General features: G+C 39.6%; 1 protein-coding gene across 1 annotated transcript in view; it reads right to left on the minus strand.

The window, feature by feature from the left end:
• Arid1b (AT rich interactive domain 1B (SWI1-like)) overlaps positions 1-23,144 on the minus strand; it is a gene marked incomplete at its 5' end in the record, with an annotated part of 413,582 nt that overhangs the window by 51,005 nt on the left and 339,433 nt on the right. The window contains 2 exon segments of the mRNA XM_013517332.1: positions 7,441-7,768; positions 16,795-16,974. Coding sequence (XP_013372786.1) covers positions 7,441-7,768; positions 16,795-16,974 — 508 coding nt within the window.

Consider the following 23,144-nt stretch of genomic DNA (forward strand, 5'->3'; position numbering starts at 1 on the left):
TTGCTGAAATTAAGGTATCTGCTCCAACCCATACTCCCCCTCACTTCACACAGTGGGCCAGCTCTAGATGCTTTCCTCATTGCCAACATAAGAAGATATAAAAATAAAGGCCCTGGTTGCACTTTTCTCCTCTTTCTTCCCTAAGCTTGTCACCAGTGCTCTTCAGGAGCAGGAATCCCAGGCATCAAGCTTGAAGCTTGAGCCTGTGTTCTACATAGGAGTTGTCCAGGGAATCTGTTAAAACTCAGGCAACGGGCCTTGTTCTTCCTGGGGTTGTGTTTAAAGGTTTGCTGTACATTTCACAATTTGACTTCTTGATGTCATTAAAGCCTCTTCTGTTTTTGTTTTTTTACTATTTCTTGATCTGAAGATTTAGATTTATGGCTTCTATAATAGTTTTGTAACTCTAGAAAATTTAATTGAAACCATAATCTTTAAATATCAACATAATAAAATTCATTGAAATTCTAAATTTTAAAGGAAAAGGGGACCAAAAGATGAAAGCATAGTATTTATATGATAACAAGGGCCTATATTTAATTGAACAAATAAAAACTATGTTAGCCTTTGAAATCTTTTCAATAACATGACTTTTCAAATCATAGCTATTATGTTAAAACCTAATTATATAAAATTCAAAGGGCCAACTCTTAGTACAAATCATTTGCTGCTCTTCAGCACAGAGACTCCACTATCACCAGGGCTTGACACATTCACAAGTTTTCTGCCCCTTCTCTTTGACATTTTAATGCATTCTTTCCATTAATGTATTTCCACACCAGTGGCTCCTCATCTATCAGCAGAATTGCGTCATATTGGCTTCAGAAGAAAATAACATCAAAAAAGTGCCTTGTTGGCAAATAGCAACACAGGGTATGAATTACAAATGCATCTCCACGAAGAACAGTTGCTGGAAGGCATGTGGAAGCGAGATGCACAGGAGCCATAGACATAGCAATTGTCCACCCCAAGCCAGACGACTCATCAGTCTCTGTAAATGGATCCAGCTGACTGGGCAGAGTCAGCATCCTTGCTGGCCACATCCTTGCACAAGATGTCCAGGTACTTCAGATATTTCAGTGGTTGGGTAGTTACCTAGTGATCTTTGGCTAAGATTTCATGGAGTTTATTCACCCTGTTAATGAGTGGCTAAGATGGAACAATAGTATTACTTAAAATTTCCAATTTTTTATTTGACTAAAACCAAAATTACTAGGTTTTAGTGGTCCTAGTTTTTTGTATGACGTGATCACTAAGACGTAGGCATATATATTCATAATATTTATTGTATCAATTCCCTTCTACTCAAAAGCAGTGAGACTTCAAACTGATTTTACCCTTTTATTTACTTAATTTTTAAAAACTAGGAAATCTGAGTTTTTCTTTCTCTGATGTTCACTGGGGATTCCCTTGGGGATAGCAACAGGGTAGTGGCCCTTGTTCCTTTACTACACAGGTATGTATCCATGCAGATAATCCCACCTCTTCTCTGACTCAGAATTCTTCAACAGCAATGTGCTAGTCTTAATCGTGTTAAATGCTGAAGCAACATCAGCACAGGCAATTTAATGGCAAAAAAGACCCCAAATCCAAACCCATCAGTGTGCCAATGAGTAACTGTTATGCAGCTTGCAAAGTGATTTGCTCCAGTAGCAAACTCCTCACACTGCCTTTAGGTGTGGATATGTACATAGCTCCAGTGCCCTCTATGGTACAGCAGAGCAGCCGCCTCAGATATGCAGTTGGATTTGGTTTCTAATAGGAGGACTCCCTTTAGACACAAGGAAAAACTTAAATGCCCTATGAAAATCCAGTTTAGGAACAGTACTTTGTAGGACAAAGAGGGACAAAGGTGCTGCTTCTGCTGGGCCCTGCCTCTAACTCAGTGATCCAGAGTATATAACCCCTGAGGTCTCAAGTTTCCTCCACCATCTGATCAGGGAGTACAAGCTTGCTAGTGTCCAAAATCTTTCCAGCTCAAGATAATACCATTCTATAATTGTAATGGTACATCTTAGAATCTCTTCTTCTGAAAACAGAATAAAAATCTTAAAAGATTGGGCCAGATGCATGACATAGTCTCAAGTCATCTAACATTTTCTTGAAGTTTATGTGAGGTACTATGTGTGGCAGGCTTTAAGGAATTAAAATGTTTATCCATCTACCCTAGTTTAAAGGTCTGGGGATTGTTAGAACTACTGTAGATTCAGTAAAGTCATGCTTCTTCCTCAGAGCTTATTTCCAAGAAAAAAAACTTGGATAATTCTGAAACATCCAGATCTGCAAATCAGTTATTTGGCATAAATGTAAAGAACGGATGCAAACCACAAAAATGACTGAGGTGAAACTATTTTACATGTGTGTCAAGGTTATAAATCATGCAGTCATTTAAAAAATCTTAGAGGCTGTATTATACCCTGGAATTCATGTCAACACAAATTCAGGAGCTGGAGGTCTTTCCCAAACTTTTGGCAGACTATGACTCTCTTACACTAAACAGTGGCTCAGAATCCTCCAACCTGGCTGCAGAAAACCACCAACAATGGGTTTTACTAAGACCAACGAGTATTTCCAATTCTATTTCTCAAATCTTCAAAATAACATTGCATTAATTATTAATGCTTTAATACTAAACACTGCAGTGCATTTTCTGAGCAAAAGGTATATTATTTCTATATAGCTACTACGTATTAATCATCAATTCCAAATAACTGGGCATCATTACAGCCAACCTAGCCCAGAATGAGATCCAACATCTACCGAATTCTTGTCATCACTAAAATGAAGAATTCCTTCACTCAAAAGGTCAAAATAAGAAAACAATCTATATTCATATGTTTCTTATTCAACATAGCAGGTGGATGTTACATTTACAGGAAAAAAAAAAAAAAGAATTAATAAGATGGCTTCCAACTAGTTAAACTTGTGTGTTTTTGCTTTTATATTGTCTTATATTCAACTTGGCTGCGATAGCCTGATGCATACTTGCCGTAATTCTTCATTTTTACACTGATCTTTCTGCTTCTAACTGCAGGCACACACTCTGACACATACCCCACCTTCATCATCAATTTGTCCTTTTCTGATTCTTTCACAGGCTCCAGGTCCTTTGGGATTCTGACATGAGGAAGAGGCCATTATGACAAACTGAATACTGAGTTTCTGAAAGACCCAAGCCATTGCCTCCTTTCCAAAAGGGAAACTGACATTTTGAAAGCTGGCTTTTCAAATAACCAATCTCCCTTTCACTGACAAGCTGTCAATGGGGGAAGAAGACAAAAACAAAACCAACAACAGAAGTGTGCTGCAATGAGCTGTTACATAAGGAAAGCAAAAGCATGATGAAAATCAAATCTCTGAGAGGTAGCACTAAAACATGTAACATGTGTTTTCTTGTGTTCAGTTCTGCTTTAGGAAAAAAGAACAAGAGCCTATGTGCACTGCAAAGCAGAACAGAAGGAAGATTTAAAATATAAATAAAACTTTTTTCTTTCTTTTTTAGAAAGAATCCTGCAGACATGAAAAGCCAAATTCATAGCCAATAGGCACAGGACTGCAGAGACAAGCCTTTGCCAAGTGCACTTTGTAAGATTTATACAGAATAATCCCAACATTTTTTCCTCTGATTTTTTTTTAATTAAGGAGGAGGTGTTGTATTCTAAAGAAGCTGTATGGATGCTACTGGCTGAAATAGAGGTTTGATCTTCTCTTGCTGGTTAGCTAACATTGATTTTCTGCCCCAGTGAAAAAGATTTTACTCTGATGCATGCCATTAAACTCATTTTACACAGCTGCTTAATGTGGCTTGGCAAGGCACAGCCAGGCTAGTTTTGTGGGTCTAAACAGCACTCCTGAGTTGGTAAAGGACAGAGCCTGTGGATCAGTAGCTGATGATGAATGCCTTTCTTCCCCACTGTTGCGTCCTAGTGACTCACTCAGACTGACCTTGAAGGTGCCAAGAGAAAGTACAAAGGAAGACAAGAAAATTTCCCAAGAATTAGTATCTTTACTTCATTCTGTAGTGGTTATTTCACCTTGAGGATTACATTTGAAGAATTCTGTACTTGTTGGTCCATGTTAAGGACCATGTTTACAGAATTTAGAACTCTAAAATACAAAGTGTTCAATTGCTTTTGCAGGCTAAATGTATACTGAATATAAAACTATTAGAAAGCTTTCTGTGTCAGGGCTGGGGATTTAGCTCAGCGGCAAAGCACCTGCCTGGCAAGCGCAAAAGATTGGGCCAGATGCATGACTCTTGAGACTATGTCATGCATGCGTGAGTTCGGTTCCTGGTACCGGAGAAAACCTCCTCCCCCCAAAAAAAAAAAAAAAAGAAAGCTTTCTGTGTCATGCATCCATAAAAATAGTAAAAGCATAGTTCTCTAAAGTTACTGTTTAAACAAAGTTAATTGACATGTCTCTTTTTTTGACCAAGGGTGAGGGATGTCTCTACCAAAAGTACCAATCACAATTAAGTCTGTATATGACAATGTCATCATTAATATACAGTAAATGATGTCAGTAAATTGTTCAATAACAGTATGCTTTAAGAGTACTTATTAACTTCAAAATGGTGACAGAATCTGGTGTTACATCATTTTGTAGCAAAGAGGAGAGATAACTTTTTGCTGCTTATGTAATTCCTGTATTGAAATTAGTATGCCTATATTGAAATGACCACATCATGTTTAGGTGGAAAATTCTGTGGAATATTTTTTTGTACTTTATTAGTCATTTTGATATATTAATACTCATTGGAAGGAAATAACAGAACTCTGTTGCAGCTGTTGGCTGAGCAATGTCATTTTGAACCCTCTCCTACACCCAAGCGAGCAGCCCAGATTATCCGACTGCATGAGTCTCATGTCACACACATGCCATGCTGCTCTGGGTACAGGTAGGTGTGACTGCATCTTAGTGTGGTGGCAGGAATGATCATCAAATAGTCATGACAGAAGTGCTACACAGCACAGATTCCTAAACAAAACAACAACAGTAAAGGAGAAAAGGGTGCTGGAGTAGATAATTCCATTGCTTTTATGGAGACAGAATTTACTGTTTTCCCTCTCAGGCATGAAGAAAAACAGCCATGCCAAAAGTCATGCGGAGAGAACCTAGAAGGTGGCGTGTGATTTTCCACCAAACTGCCACAGAACTGTTAAGAAAATAATTAAAAGAGTGCTCATTTCAGCAGCACGTATACTAAAACTGGAAAAAAAGAAACACAACAAACAAAAATAGAAGGACACGCCCCTCTAAGATAGATTTCCTGTGAGGCATTCTGAATCCTTGGATTGGGTGTTGCTTCTACAGCCAGATGGCATGTTTAAAAGAAAATGCTCAAGGCTGCCTTGGCAAGCCCACGGAGTGATTCTACCTAGCAGTACTGGTCAGGGTGGTGTATCATGGGAGCCTGGGTGCTGGGAAGAAACCATGGCATGTCCGCCAGCCCCAGACTGGCTGGGATAAGCAGGCAACCTAATGTATGGTGGTTTAAAGTAGAACAGAGAAACAGCCTCTTTAGATCTGTTCACACGCTGCTTCACACACAGGTGTGAGGATTACAGGCTAGAGTAAACAAGCAGAATATCCTCAATCATGCAGCTGCCAGGCTGTGGGACTCATAAAATTCCTTAAAAGAAGAAAAAAGTGGAGGACAGGGCAAAGGAGAGAGAAAGTAAGATTCTAAGATCTAATCTCAAATCTGAGATCAATTTCAGATCTACTCTCAGTTTACAGATTTGACTTTGGTAAAATAAAAAGTAAACAGCCCGATCTTAAAATGGGCAGTTTGTGAAGGCAAAGCTCAGGAATGGTCTACTGGTTAGGATGAGGAAATAAAAATATAAGCATGGATGTGTTTTTGCACATTAATTTCTACAAGATACATATACTGATTCGAAAAGGGAACACAGCAAGACTTTAATCAAGCAGAATTCTGCCTTAATCTGTGGTTTTCTTCCTCTCAAATCACCAACAGAGGCTTCACGCCAAAAGCAATCACATACTTTCTACTTAACAGACGGAAAATAACTTGTGCTTTATGAGTTCCAACCATGCACAATCCATTTAAATCTAAATTAGAACTTCAATTGGACAGCCAAAGAAGCCTTCACAGACAGGTCTATTCAAACAGTCCCTGGAGCAGTGGTGGGGAACCCACGGCACACATGCCACAGCTGGCTGTTTGTTATCAATGAAAGCTCTAAAAGGTTTGCCATCACTGCCCTAGAGCCTACATGGGTTCAGCTGCAAGGTAGAAGCTGGGGTACAGAAGACCCTAAAAGACTGTAATGTGGGAGGGAGAAAGAGAGAGGGGAGGGAGAGGGAGATAGAGGAGGGAGAGAAGAGGATTTTCATTTTAATTCCTCAAGGGAAATTTATTATTATTTGGAGTAAACAATGAGACCAAGGGGTTCCTACCTTCACAAAATAGCACCTTCAGAGAAAACGAACACAGGGGCACATTTGAAAACACACACACACACACACACACACACACACACAATTAGCTTTTGCTGTATAGTAGTTTCCCTTTGACAAAAGTTATAATCTATTTTTTCTTCTGATGATACCACTGAGGTACAACTTTCAACATACTTTACTGGAAGATATATTTACATCTTCTTTTAAAACATAGTTATCTATGACTTTGAAATTTCTAATTATTTTTATTTGAGCCAAGTAGACTTAATATTTAGAATTAATATTAACATTGGAGACAATATTTAGAATTAGGACTACAAACAAGTATGTAAAGGAAGCTTAAGCCTTGCTCTATCAACTTAAACTTCTGTAAACATTATTTTGCTTCATTAACCATATTTTGACTTGGAGAGATGGAGAGGTGCGGCCAGAAAAGTAAAACACAACAAAGGGATATGGAATGTATAAATCTACACATACACATTCAGACCAAAGCACAGTATACATGTGTACACATTCAAAACTTCTATTTTATAAAGATTCTTATGGTAAAGTTTAAAAAAAGTGGAAATGAGGACATGTGTCTTTTTCAGTATTTCAGACTTTAAATAACTTTTGGCTTTAGTGTTTCCTGCTTCAAACTCATGTCTTAAAATGGAACCATAGACACTTTCCTACACAAGATCTATTTTGCTGGTTGCAATGAGTATCCATAGACATTTCAAGGCCCTCCAACAAAAATGATATGCCCACTTCTCAGATTCCTTCCTCCATGGATCGTAAAACATGTTGTCACTTACGTACATACTTCTCTAACCTTTACATTACAGAATATATTTAATGCAAAATACAAAACAAGAACCAAACCAAACCAAACCAAAAACCAACAGCCAAGCAAAAGTATATTTGGGTATTTTTATGCACTCGAGGGAAATGAGGCAGTGCCTAGTCCTTATGTGGTCACATATCAACACACAGAACATCAGCCCAGCATTATCCTGAGTGGCATACCTGCTTTGTGCTGAGTTTGCAGCAGCCTGCATCACGGCTGCAGCAGCCTCCTGTGCCTTACGGTTCACAGTGGGCATCGGTGGCCCCATGCCTGGCCCACCCTGCTGAGATATGCCAGGAGAACTGGGGGTCACGCTGCTCATGTTTCCAGGAAATGGTCTGTTCTGCATCCCAGCTGACGGCATTCGTCCCAGGGGCATAGCACCACATGGCTGGCTTGGCCCTTGTCCATGCATCTGGTTGTTGGCATTGATACCCATCCCAGGCCCTGGGCCGCTGTAGCTTGCACTGGGCACCCCACTATATGTTGGGGGTCTGGAGTAGTTACCTAAACAAAAAGCAAACACAAATTAAGACCTTCTATTTAATCTTCAAATTTGTGAAAACATTCATAGGAAATACTTTTTGTCTAATAATGTGTTCACCACTCAGTATTAGTCATGACCTACTAGCCCTTCCTGTTAGTGTGGATGAGGCTAACATCTCTACAAATGCTCTCTGCATACATTCCTAACGTCCAAGAGGGAGAACCCAAAGACAAAAGAGTACACATGAACCCCTGAAATGGGGAGGGGCAAGGCAGGCTACTTTGACAGTGGGATATTAGAACTGATGCTTTAATATGTTCAACACCTTACATTACGTTTGAATTAAAATCGTGAATTACAATCGTAACTCCCAGTCTAATGTGAGACAGGCCTACCACTTCACTCCCTCCTCCTGTTAGAGCAGTGCACATGTATTTAAGACCAAAATTATCCTTCAAGACCCCAGAGGAGAGTGTTGTGTAAGCCTCCTGACATTAGTCCAATATCATTTTTCTCCAGTGTCAGAACTACCTTTTTAAAATTTTGCTTGAGCCCCAGATAAAGTGGCTGATGTGTTTAGTGCTTATCTTAGATTCCAAAAACTAGTTTGACCCTGGGCTCAGGAAAATGGTGGCATGAGGGTAAACAAACGGGTAGAGGCTTAAATGAGAAGTCACGACTAACCTCCAACCCTTGTCCATAGGGGGTGCACACACAGGGAAGAGAATGGCACCTGCATAGTGCGAACAATTTCTGTAGTTGTTTCCTCCTTTTTTCCTATACATCTCATATTCTGACTGCATGTATATAAATTCAATTCAAGTAAAAGCAAACATGATAGAACTAGCAGGAGATATTAACTGTTGAGCCTCAGTGTGTTCTAGACACCTCGCTAAGTGCTTTGCCTTGATGAATTCATTTATCCCAATAACCATATGAAATACAGAAAACACAATTTACAAGTGAGGAAAGTTAAGAGTTAGTAGATTAGATTGAAGTTCAAGCAAATTGACTCTGGAACCCATGTATCTAACCGATAAATCATGTTGCTTTCAAAAAATGACTACTGAAATTTTAAAAAAAGTCAAAAGACTAGTGCTTGTAGAATATATATTACACTCTTTTTAGTCATATCTTTCTCCTTCTAGGAAGACTCTCCTCATCTACCTAACACAACTACACACTTATCGTATGCCAGCAACTGTTCTAGGTGTAAGGCAGATATAAGTTAACACACCCAGATTCCTGTGCTTTGGAAGCTTACAATCAGTACGCATATATGCACATGCATGTGTGTACTCGTGTGTGTGTGTGCTGGAGTAGGAGGGGTAAAGATGAAAAAATACAAAACTAAAAGCACAAAGACCAAGCCAAGAGCAGGTCTGGCTGGGACTGGGGCCCAGGAACCCTCTGTGGAGCTGTGAGTTGATATTTCTTTGAACAAGCAGTTCTGGAATAGGTGGTCAGGCTTTGAAGCTGAGGGGCTACAGCAGGCCCTTAGGTAACCTGTTTTCCTCTTGCTTGCTTTCATAGTCTTTCCTGTGAAAACAAAGGCAATTCTCTCTGTTGTGCACTTGAAGAACAGTCAGGACCAAGTGGTATGTGTAGGTAAGTATCCTGAACATGAATATGAAGTGGTGGGGTCTATTGCTAGAGGAGGACAGGGCAGAGGAAGGAAGAACATCCACAAATTAGTGAACATGAATGCTGTACAGGGGCAAGAGAATGTTCAAGATAGTCACTGAGGAGCTTCCTGAAGCCGTGGGGTATCAGGGGGAAGAGGCTACTGCCAGGAAGCCCGTGAGAACCAGGTTTCTAAGTTTGAGATTTATCCAGAAAATAAGGTGGAGCATCTCAAGGATTCTAGCAGTAAGAATTGAATTAACAACAATAATAAAAGCAAATACTTAATATTTACTATGTGTGAGGCTTGATTGCAAGTTCTCTATATGACACATGAATTCCTTATACACAGCCTAAGAGGACAAACTATTATAATGCTCCTGTTGGAGGAGAGGATCTAAGGCACAGGGATGGTTAAGTATTTGTTCCCAGGTCACACGGTGAATAACTAGAGGAGTGCAGATCTGATTCAGGCAGGTGAGTGCCACTCAAACTCTAAGAACACCACACTCTGATATGTTTGCCTCTCTTATGGCTAAGAAATAGCATACTTAGGTAATAATATTATCATAAATTTTGAAATAAATTTTTCTTAAATTCACACACATAAAGCAGTACTGCCTACAAGTCCACAAGAAATTCAACAGGCTTTTCAACTTATCAAGTGTCTGTTCTTTTTATGTGTATCATATGAGAAGCATTTCTTTTTTCTTCCTGATGATGTGTTGGGCATTGTTCATGTTAAGAAACTTTTCTGCCAAGGGCCACACAGTAAATGTTTTGGGCTTTGTGGGCCAAATGGTCGATCACAACTTTTAGGTTCTCCCACTGTAGCCTGACAATAGCCACATATGAGGGTTCCAACAAAAGGTTATTTACAGTAACAGGTAGCAGGCCAAAGTGGGCCATGATTAGCTGACCTCTGATGTGGACCAATTTGGAGATGTGCTAATAAACTGCTATACTAGCAACAGAAAGTGGACCTTGCTCAAGCCAGCAGTGTCTTTAAAACTGGCACCATTTGGAGGCTGAAGAAAAGATGAGGAAGATTCTCCAAGGGAGGTAACAGCAGACCTAGGGAGTTAGAAATAGAGGGAGATGCTGGGAATAGGGGACAGGAGCGGAGAAGGGCAGTAAGTACTTTAGGGTCCAAACTACATAGGAGTCAGGCTGGAGGCAGCTCCTCATACTGCACTTGTTGTTTTGTGAAAACAAACTGCTTTTCATAGCCAGGCTATTCAGAAATAAGCTTACACTGATTTCAATTAATTGGTTACAAATAATTGAACATGTTCATTAATTTCTAAGTTCCTCACAGAAAGTTTTTAAGGTGCTTCTAAGTCATCCAACCTGTGGGATGCATGCAAGTCAATGGGCTGTCTGCCCCATACCACCCCAGTGGAAAAGCCTTTTGCCAAGCTCTTCTCTTTGAGCAGAAACTTGGACTCACTTTTCTCCCTGTTCTGAGTACCTCACTTCCAGATTACTCTATAAGGTTAGTGAAATACAGTGTTCCTCTTTACCTTTTGCTTTTGTTAAAATGAATATACTGGTTCATAGCTAGAATGTATAAGTAATTAATATACATACTCATGCTATTACTTAGGGGCTACTTTCTACTGTCCCCAAAGCTTGATAAGTGATTTATTTGGTAAGAAGTAAAAACATAGTGCTCTCTTTCCTTTTGAAGGAAATGAAGTAACACTTTACTCTTGTTTTAGAAAACAAGCATATGGACATAGCTACTATAGACTATACTCCTACTGTGGTTTTATTCGAGAAAGAAGGTATGATCTTGGTGAGCTCTGCTTACAGTGCTGTTCCCTTGAGTTCTCAAATCTTGGGTCTCAATGGCTGCTAAGTGCTATATTTTAGTAAAGATGGAGAAAAGAGTCACTAAGAAGCCGGTAACTCTGCACCCCACTCCCAGCTTTCATTCCTAACATGGACTAAGAAGCTCAGAGCTGTTTTCCACAGCTGAGCTTGTTGGGCAGACAGCCTCTATTTCCTAGCAAAATGCACTCTGACCACCAGACCCAGTGTGGAGCACAACCACTGCCCCCACAAGTCCTGCGTGTGCACTTTGAGGAGCACACTTAGCACCGGGCTCACAGCTACTTTCCTCCAATCGAGTCGACACAAAAGCACACATTTGGGAGGTGTTCTAATTATAGAGGCTTCTATTGGGAGAAGAAGTACAAAATCCCCTTTTCTTTTCCTTGAACTTTTAAGACATTCATCACTAAACTTACAGCCTGGATAAAAACACACTTTAAAGGCTCCAAATAGCTACCGAGGTAGCAAGGGAAGAAGCACAGACTTTAGAACTAGGATCTGAGCACTGGTTCTGATACTTTCTGGCACATGACCTTCGCAAATTATTTAACCTCTCTGCACAGTGGTACTTTCATCTGGAATGTGGCATTGTTAATGGGGAGCAGGTAAGGTGATGAGTGCAGTGCCAGGCAGCACAGACTAATGAATGACAGCTGCCCTCGTCCTCATCCACCAGCAGAACAACAACATAATCTTTCCCCACCATCTTTTAAATACATATGGATGGGGAAAAATATAATTCACCGCCCCCACCCATACACATAACCAATAGCATATCTTTCTCCCCAAAATAAATAGAAACTAAATATGTAAGCCAAGCAAAGGAAGAGGAAAAGCCAGGAATGAGAAGTACAATCTTTTTTCCATGTTTCGCTAATAGATTAGTAATTTGTTGGCACTGGCTTTGACAGAAAACAGATGGATGCAGCATTAAGCACAATGAAGGCAGCAGATGCTGGGCCAGCCCACCTCAGCTGGACTGGTCTTCTAGCCAAGTCCTAGAGCCCACAGTTTTCAAGTGGGTTCATCTTGGCACACCAGCTTTGGAAAATTGGTCACCAAATGAATTCAGATTTCAACCCACCAGGAGTTATATTCAAGCACTAGATAGAGGAAGCAGTAGCTAGACTATTCAAGTTGCTACCATTATTTTAGGAGAATTGCAAATAATTTTGCATTTGACTCTAGAACGTTCAAATTTGGTAGTCATAATCAATGCTCCAAGCTTACTGCTTTCATTAAACTACTGAGTTTTCCACTCACACAAGAAATTTTCCTTCCCAGGTTCAACCATTCAACAATTACGGATGATTACTGTAAGCAAGGTTCTGCATTATTCATCTCTACTGAGGAAGATATAAAAGGCATGCTTCATAAACTAGACAGTCAACCCTAGGTGGAAAAAAGTGCAGTTATATACTATAAGTGTATTTATGAATTAGGGCTAAACATGCACTATTTTTCAGCCAACAATATTTACCATTTTTATAGCAGTCCATTACACAAAGTCACATTTATTAATATAATTTTCATTCAATAACATATGCAATTAAAGCAAAGCACTAGCACAAACATGATTCCTGATATTTCTACCATGACAAAAAGTTCCCTCTTGCCTTTCTGTAGTCAATCATATGTTCATACCCAGGCTTTGTAAACCACTGATCGAGTTCTTCCTACTGTGGTTTTCCTTTTCTGAAATACTGTGTAAATCATCTCACTGGACAGCCTTTGGCATCTGGCTTCTTTCATTTAGCATCATACTTCAGAACTCATGGGCATTTTCAATGTATTAGCAGTTTCCCTCTTATTGATTAGGAGTATTCCATCCTGTGGACACTTTTCAGTTTCTGAGCTGCTAACCACATTTGTGACAAGTCTGTGTATAAAACTACTGTTGAGGCTGAGGGACTGGATGGTAAGTGTATGTCTGTGTTATAATAAACTGGCAAACTATGGCTGTGCTATTTTTGTGTACACTGCTACCAAATGTTGGGTGAGAGTTCTAATTATCAGCACTTGATATTGTCAAACAGTAAAACATTTAGCCATTCTAATAGGCATGAAATAGAAATAACTGTGGCTTTAATTTTCACTTCCCTAATGACAGCTAATTATTTTTATTAATTTTATTTGCTGGTTACTGTACTTAAGACTCTATGATGTGCAAACAAAAAGTTCTATTTTAAAACTTTCTGACTGTTTGTACTCATAACTGTCATACAATCCTACTCTTTTAGTGAGGGAAATTGATCATATACTTAAGAAGACTACAAACAGTTTTAAAATGAAAGCTGACTTAGCCCAAGTTATACTAAATCCTACTATTTGTGGTAATAAATAATTTGTTTTTTGAACCAATACACAAGGTATTATATTTTTCCTACATTTCCATGATTTAAAATGTTGTTTAAACTATAGAAATGATAACACTATTACATGAAGTTTGTAAAAGACAAGGACAGAACTATTATCTTACCTTATGGTATCACTTCACTGTTTCACTTTTGGTAGTTTTTTGAATATGTGTTTCAACAATTAACTCCTCTAAAATTTGATTACTAGGTAATTCAAGCTCAAGCCAGAAAATATACAAGCACAGAAACTGACAAAAATTAGCCTTAGTTTCACTTCCCACAGAAGAGACACCATGTATTGTAAATTACTTGTAGGCACTGAATGTCAACCGACTAAGCATCCAGGCAGGGGCCAGGAGGTATGCCAGAGTCTCAGGACCCCTCTCAGTCTTAGCAAAATTCATTCACTTAAGAAATCCTTACTAAGAACTTCTTATAAGCCAGGCTCTGTATTAAATGGCTGGTATTCAGCAGTGAACAGGAACAGAGAGTGCCTACATTCTGGTGGCAGAGACAGAAAAATAAATACAGATAAGATCCTCAGGTGATGAGAATGATGAAGAAAAATGAAGCAGTAACAATTCTAAAAAGTAGTGATGGTTCAAGTGTGAGTGGGTAAGGGTGCTGTGTGTGTGTCCCTGCCTCTCCTGGGAGAAGCAGTGGATCTTTAGAAAAATGATCACCAGGGTAATTATTGGACACAGACTCCAGGACACATGAGCAAAACCAGGTGGTAAAATCTGATGGCATGGCACAAATGGTTCTGTGTACATGGCCTTTAGAAAGCTATTTGTCATTAAGGCTCAGTTTTTTCATCCAGATTTTTTATCATGTAGTTGCTGTGGGGAAAAACTTTTTAAGTCAGTAACTTCTGTATTGTACTTTAGTATAAAAAAGGGAAGTCTTTAAGGTGAGCAACAAAGGATTGTATGAGTTGAAGTTGCTAATATCACATCCTGCAGGAGCTCCAGGGTGCAGGGCTGCCCTGCTCTCCCCCACCCCCACAGGTATACACAGACTTTCAACTGCAGTGGGGAAGGAGGCCCTGCAGGAAGAAAAGGAACAGTCTCTATCTTCCTCACTTGACTACTGTCTCAGGAAGCCTCCTGAAGGTCACCTAGGGACCTTCTTACAGATTTGTGAAATGTGATTCAATAGGTAATTTGTTTTTAAACAAACATTTGAATAAATGACAGAACTACCAACTCTAGGAACAGACAGTTTGCAGACCTTTGTGTCCATGTGCTGTATCTTTCCGCGCTGTTGTAAACAAGTACCCTGATCCAGACTGATAGCATTAATAGCCCACTGTCACAACAGCATGCTTGGTCAGTGAGTGTGCCAAAAGAACTCTACTTCTGGAGTGCCTATGGTTTTAATAATTAGCTTCACACAAGTCCAAATTAAATATTCTTTGTTTTTTCTTTATCTTCCTTAAATTGATTTCTAAACCTTCAGGAGCTCAAATTCTTAGAAAAGAGCTCTAATCTTGTCTGCAATTACATTCTGACCAAGCCCATATTTTCTGTGCTAACTATAATTCATAATCTGCTTTTTTAGTCTCTATAGTTTCCTTCTTTCCAGCATAGATAACAAATCCTGGTTTTGAAAAGGCCTGCCATGCCCAGTGAGGGTGGTTGTGGGCTGCCACTGGGGAATGACTCATAGTCTTGCCTCAGCTCAGCAACAAACTGCTATGTATCACAATTACCTGGGGTTAACAGGTACATGTGGACCACTACTGTCCATTGGGACTAAATTCCTAAGGGTTGCTCGACTTAATAATATGAAAAACTATTTATGATATGGTATAATGAAAATCACACGAAACACAGAAATCTATCTACTCTGACATATGGACACAGGCATGAAGGGACCTGACAGAAAGGGTTTTGCTTTGGATATCCCACCCCCACTTCTTCCTTTTTGGGATACTGGAATTGAACCCAGGAGGACTCTACTTCTGGGTTACATCCTCAGTTTTTTTATTTTTAGACAGGGTCTCACTAAATTGCCCAGGTAAGACTCAAACTTTTGATCCTTCTGCCTCATTCTCCCTCAGTGTGCTGATTACAGGTGTGCACCACTGAACCCAGTTATATTTTGGATATTGAGTTTCCCTAGCTACTTCCGTTGCTAATACACTACTTATTCACTTTCCAAACTGTAAAGTGCTATACAAGAAAGACAAGTTTCTGAGAGATGCTGAGGGAAAAGCCACAGGGGTGCTGGGGTGTTCGTGGATACTCGCTGGGCTTCAAAGGCCGCTCATCAAAGGCTGGCCGGGCTCTGAGTTAGAGAAGCAAGCCCCTCTGGGAGATGCAAGGTATTCCAGGGGCTGGCCCACCTCTGGTGCAGAGGTCGTGAGCATTAAAGATATTTTCTTCTTGGGTACTCAATCTCCACTTGGCATGTTCCTGCGATTATCAGAAATAAGTAAATTGTAGGAATTGTGGCAGGTTACCTTATGCTCTCGAAATTATCCACTAATATCTGATTTAAGTAAACAAAATACAAAGAAGGTGCTAAATTCAATGACATACTGCTAAAAATGACTTAAAAAAATAAAATATGTATCAGGTCAAAAACCTTGCTGAAAAGATTCTATGTGTATTTGACAAAACCTACAGTGGCTTCTATGAAAGCAGGATATAAACAGGGTATTTGGGGCAAGGCTCCAGTTATTTTCTCACTCTTCCTTCCTCTTCCTGTTGGAGAAGCATACATCTGTGTCAGATTCTGTCCTATTTTCTAAGAGTGGGACAATGGTGACTGGGGCAGTGACAATGGCTGTTTACCTGATATTGCACAGGGTGACACCCTGCTGAACCAGCAGCTCACATCCTAATGGAAGTTACTGAGAAGGAAGGCTGAAATTCAAATCCCATACAATAAATTCCAAGTTTTAAATTACAAATCTGAGGACAAGGCCTGTGATTTTTGTCTACAAACATCCGGAACTACATTGTAGAGATGAGTTCACTCACACAAGAAGTGCTTCCCAGTGTGTGATGCACAAGTACTTAAGGAACAGTGGCTATAATGATTCTCTTCCTCACTATGGGTATCTAAAGAACTATGGGATTTGCATTACTCTCCTACTCTACTAGGTAACAAATACGAGAAGCTTAAAATGCATTTCTATTAATAGGAAACCTTTGAAGGACTAGCAAATTAGCACAATGTCCTCCACCCACTGCCAATGCATTTTGGAGAACATTTATTTTTACCTTGTGGTCCATACTGGCTCATCTGTGGACCGTAGGTCCCACTTGAGTTACTCTGCTGAAAGCTACTCATTCCAGGATGCATCTGGCCCCCAGGAGAAGGATGAGGCGACATAGATGGTCCTGTCTGCTGAGGCCCATACTGAGACATCTGAGGATTTCTTTGTGTGCCTGCCATAAAACCTAAGTGGAAGATAAATGAAAACATGTGAATATGGGTGATTCATAACCTCTGTACACAAAGACAGGATTATGTGGAAGGTGGATAGGAAGAGGAGTGGTATTATGAGATTCCCCTAAGAAAATATCCAAAGACATTTCAAACCCAGACAGGGATCTAGGAGGGTGCCACAGGGACACCATAGTCCTTATCATAAACTCTCAAGAGTCCTTGGGTACCCAGTAAATGAACTTCACCTAGAGAAAGGAAAGGGGGCAGAAAGGCAAATTACATTCATTTATTCTTGTAGAAAAGGCCCCTATAAAAAAGCAACAGTAACACCTGGGAAGCCTCCATTCTCGCCAGGTCTCTGGCTCCTAACATATGCCACCCTTCTCACACCAATAGCATTCAATTTTTGCTGCACAGAGCTGTACAAAGGAACATTCTTCCCTTTGACTTCCTAAGGCAAGAGCTGTTCATCTAGATTCCTGAATCTTTTGTCAACCCACGAGGAACTGATTCACTACCTCCCAGGTACTTATGGACCTATTGGAGGGTCCCATATATACACCACCCCTCCATATTAGAGCCTGACCTCTTCCTTCTCCAACTTGCTGTGCCAGTCAGCTTCCCCACTCTGTATATAGCACTGCTGGTCACCCCCGTTCTCTTGTGAAAAACTCTTCCTTCCTCCATGTGCCAGTGATTGGTCTGCACATCCTGCAGACCCTATTTCTGAAATGCACCTTGAGCTGCTCCTCTCTTCATTTACACTTCTGGGAAGCCTAATCTCAGCATGTTCTTTTCTTGCCCATACTGCAGTTATTTAACATGTTCATAATGGGGCTGTAACTCATATGTCTCATTGCCAGGGGGCTTAAACCAATAGTATATGCATGACTGCTCCAGCAGGTGGCTTTATATTTATTTTATTAAGAAAAAGACCAATAAAAGTGATTAAATCTGTTTGTACCACTAGTGGCACAAGCCACCCGATGGGACAGTCATGCATGTGGCTCAAGAAGGCCAGAATGTGTTAAGGGATCTCTCAGCACTGTCCCTCCACCTCTGCCACTGCCTTTTGGTTCATTTTCCAAAATCTGTCAGAATTATCTTTCAGGAATAAAAAAGAAGAAATTACAGCAAATCTCCAGTTGCATAAAGCCCTTCAAAGCTTCCCATTGTGCTGGGACTCAAATGCAAATGTGTACTATCCTAGGAGATCTTACATGGTCTGGCAGTTTCATTTTCTCTCCCTCCCCACCGGGCTCTTGCCTACTGTTTTTTTTCCCTCTTCTATTCCAAAAAATGTCCACTGGCCTTCTGGTAGTTCCTAGAAGGGAGCATCAAGCTTTTTCCTGCAAAAAAAGCTTCACTCTTTTCTGTTCCTTCTTTCTCACGTACTCTCTATATTGGTGGATCTTTCTCATCCTTGAGATCAGTTTTCTCTGACCACTCAACGGAAATCTGCCAGCCCTTGCTGTTTCTCACTCACCTGTCTTCATATCACTCTCCATAACCTACAAGCATTTTGCTATGGCTAGTTTTTGATTCACTTATCATCTCCCCACTAAACCACATGATCTGTGAGGGTGAGCATGGCACTTGTGATCTCTGTTGCATCCTACAGGTCTTTCAGGGTGTGTGGGAGGCAGTAAATTCCAAGCCTTTTTTTTTTTTTTTTTTTTGAATGAAGGGACATTAAATGCCTTGTATACACAAGTAGTGTGCTTAGCACATACAGTAAGTGCTTGGCAAACTGATATTTTAAATGGATAAAGAAAATACATTTTTATGCAGATCTATAATATCAGGTACAGCCATTATCAGTAGTTGAAACCAGTATGAGTACACTGAATGATACAGTGCCGAAATCAAGGCACAGATCTAAGAAGAACCTGGTGTTATAAAAATAGCACGCCAACAGAGCACAGTTTGAGAAAGAAAAAACAGAACCATGAGCTTGTGCTACAGAAAGTACCTGTGTCATTAAGGGAAGGCTCTGGCTGGGTCCGTGAGAGGTAGACTGTCACCTGCTTCTGAGAAGCCAAGGCTGCAGCTTCCAAAAAGTCTTAGGTAGCAGCACAATGTGAGATAACACCTAGAGCCAAGGTTCACATACACTTGGGAAGCTAAATGGTACACTGTTTACAAAGACCAGGACTTACTTTTCAGCAAGAAGAAAAGAGGTCTTTTAATACTGCTTCTGTTTAAAGACACAGAAAAGCAGTCATTCCTTATTATGCTATTTAATTTATTTATAAAGATAAGCCTTATGAAGTTGGGCTCAATTGGCAGCTCCCAGATATAAATATCACAGAAAATATTTGCTTTTTCTAATCTGAAAACAAACAGAAATCAGGGCACTAAAATTACTATAAATGACTGCATCTTAAAATGTTACATGAAATATTTATCTAAGCTTTACTCTAAAATTCCCAGGAGTTTCAGATAGAGTTCTGTTTAAGAAGTGTTTTAATTCTATACAGATGGTGTGTGAATGTGTATCTCTTCCCTCTCTCTGTCTGTCTCTGTCTCTCTTCTCAATTATTGTTTTCTTTTTGTTGTTGTTCATTAGACAAGGACAGCAACACAGGTCCTATTAACATTTGACTTCACTTCAACCATGCAGGTATCTGTGTGAAAAAATGATCCAGAGCTCTGATGATACCCTTTCTACCTCCTTTCCTTATTTCTGGAACACCTTCTTCAGGCTTAAGGTTTGTTCAAGTGAATTATAACCTGAGCAAGTTACTTTATTTTATGACTATTCATTCAGACCTTTAAAAAATATGTCATTTGGAAAAAAAAACCAAACTGCATGGGAAATACTTAAAAAAAATCAACAACTAGGATCTTATCTTATTGAAAAGTTTTTGCACATCAAAAGAAATCACCAATAGGGTGAAAAGAAAATCCATGAATTACAAAAACACTTTAGCCAAGTGTCCCTCAGACAAAGGACTCCTGTCTAGAACATATGAAGAATTAAAAAAAAAAAAAATCAGGCCCCCCAAATTCAGAGACCCAGTACAAAAATGGTCATCTGAGATGAATACACACTTCTTAGATGAAGAAATACAAATGGAAAATAAATACATTAAAACATGTTCAACATCAAATGGTTATTTGAGAAATGCAACTTAAAACAACACTGAGATTCCACCTCACCCCAGAAAGAATGGCTACCATCAGGAAATCAACAAACAGCAAATACTGGAGGGGCTGTGGGGGGAAAGGAATTCTTCTCCATTGCTGGTGGTAGTGTAGACTGGTGTAACCACTGTGGAAATCAGTCTGGAGACTCCTCAGTAAACTAGAATTAGAGGTCCCATTCAACCCAGCTATTCCCCTTCTGAGTATTTTTTCCAAAAGAACTGAAAACATCATATCACAGTAAAATATGTGCACTCATGTTTATAGCAGCACAATTTGTAAAAGCTAAATCTTGGAAACAACCCAAATGCCCACTAACTGAGGAATGGATAAAAAAGATGTGGTATTTTTATGCAATGGAGTACTACTCAGCTATAAAAAAGATAAACTAGAGGTTTTTTGTTTTTGTTTTTTCTCTGATACCGGGAACTGAACTCAACGACCTTGAGCTTGCCAGGCAGGCACTTTTGCCGCTGAGCTAAATCCCCAGCCCCAACTAGAGGTTTTTAATAGGTAAATGGATGCAACTAGAGACCACACTTATAAGTGAAATAAATCAGTTTCACATATGTAAACACCATGTTTCCTCCCTACTGTAAGAACCTGAAAGAGTAAATAAAATCTGAAAGGTATAACAGATATTGTGAAAGGGAAAAGAAACTGCTCAAATAGGAAGGAGCAACTGGGATGAAGGAGGGGAGAAGAAAAAGAAAGAAGGAAAGGAAAAAAATATGTATATGTATACACAGGATAGCTAGGATAATTTTAGTACTAATACCTGTTGGTTTATTGAAAGGAACTGTTAATGTGTAATTGTTTGATCAATCTTATATGCTGTGTTGGTTTGGAGGTTTTTGTGCAAGGTGAAACAATATAATACAGGACATATATTCTATAAGATTATGTATAAATCTTAAAGAATGATATATGAGAGAGTACAGGAAATCTGTCCACATACCAAGACCAAGGAAACTAGCCGAGGGCCTGGATCCCACGGAAATGTCCTGCATGAGTCTAGCTGAATACCTAGAGCTCATAACAATGCTTCCCACGTATCCAACTGGAGGCCCAGAGCCCATGACAATGTCTCATGCAGGCCTATTTCGCAGATCTGCACTGTGAAGATCCAAAGGTCAGCAGTAGAATCTAGGAAGTCTGTGCCAGTGGGAAGAAGGATCTGTGCTAGCAGGCTGAAGGATCTGCACTGGAGCCAGGAAGCGATGCTCAAAAGAACCAGAGCTCCCTTGAAAGGTACCACAGCCATCTTCAGCAACAGTGAGGTCCTGAGTTCCTCTGATGATCAAGATGGCTGACTTCCCATCAGGGAAGCCAATTCAGCAAGCTTCTCCAGGAGGCCAGCAGTACACCATCTTCCCCTCCAGAGCCAGGAAGCGATGCTCAAAGTGAGGACCAGAGCTCCCCCAAAGTGAACCAGAGCCATTCTCTGGTCCAGAGCTCCTTTGAGGATGAAAACAGCCATGTTCATCAGGAAAGCCAGCATGATGAGCTCCTCCAAAACAACCAATAGCTCCTTACAGCTTCTACCATGTCCAAACAGCCTCTCTTAGCTCCAAACAGCCTTTCAGATCCCAACAGCCTCCTCCTTCTTCTCCAGTTCTGCCTCTTATGCTGCTGGCAACAATCCCCAGGTGGGCCTCCCAAACCCAGCATCACCCTTACTCAGTTCAGTTGGGGGTTATAAGTTGACCACCAGTTATCAATCCACTACACATGCCTATATCTGGTTATATGTGCAACCATTTTGAAGATAACATTATGTAATAAACAACCATTGTTAGTATCCTATCCTCTTGTTTTGAAATTCTGTATGATCTTTATTGTTCTCTATGTTGTTTTGTTTATGTACTTGTTTTTGTTATTTGGGTTTTTTTTTTCTCTTTAAAATGAAAAACAAAATTTATATGTCTATACAAGGATAGCTGGTATAGGTGTATTGCTGATGTCTGTGGTTTATTGAAAGGAATACTCAGTGCTTAACATTTTCTTTTTTCTGCATCCATTTTGCACACTTAAATCTGGTAATCAGAATGACTGATCTGAAAACAACAATATGCAGTACAAGAACCATTGTTGAACCCCTACCATCTTGTACGGTGAAGCTGTACATCATTTCCAATGGGTTTTTTTTTTTTATTTGTTACTGTCTTTGTTTGATTAATTTTACATTCTTATGTTGGTGGACTGAGCAACTTCGTCGAAGATAACAATATGTAATGTAGCAACTGTTGTTAATTCCTATCCTTTTGTTTTGAAGTCATGTATCATTTTTGTTGTTTTTGTGTTGTTTTGATTTTGTCTTTGTTATGGTTTTGTTAATCTTTTTTAACTTTAAAATTAAAAAAAACATGCCATTTGACAATTTTATCACTGGGATTTTGCAGAAAATAAAGTTTGTGTAAAGTCTTTAAAAGGAGTTAGCATCTGAAAACCACTTCAACCTGAGGGCTTGGCATGTAGCTCAGAGGTAAAATGTTTGCCTAGCATGCATGAGGTCCTGAGTTCTATCCCCAGCATTGCAAAAACAAACTAACAACAATAAAAATGGAATGTGTCACAACATTTAACCCTAGGGATAAAGGCCTATGGGTTACGAAATCTGTCTCTTCATATGAAAATTAACAGAGGAAAACTAATTTTATTTTTGTATATTTTCCAATGATTCCACTTACAGAAGCTTCTTAAAATATTGTTTTCTATTTTCTTTAAGAGTCATCCCTCTCCCTAGTTCCCCAAAACTACAAAAGGGGAAGGTGACAGAATTCTCCTGACATCTGACTCAGTCGTCACCATTACTGTCTACTCACAATGAACTGGGAGTAGAAGGCTTAGATTATAGTCTAGTGTCAGGAGCTCAGAATCAAGTAGGAAAGACAGATGTGTTGAGTAAATATAAATATACGGTAGTGCACGTCAAATCTGATTAACTAAGTTACTTTAGGCAATCACAAGTTCTTATAGCTTCAGTTCCCTCATCTTAGAATGAAGATGAGCTTCCTATAAAAATCAACTGAAA

This window comes from Chinchilla lanigera, unplaced genomic scaffold, assembly GCF_000276665.1.
Source record: "Chinchilla lanigera isolate Chin_1 unplaced genomic scaffold, ChiLan1.0 scaffold00038, whole genome shotgun sequence".
Lineage (NCBI taxonomy): Eukaryota > Metazoa > Chordata > Mammalia > Rodentia > Chinchillidae > Chinchilla > Chinchilla lanigera.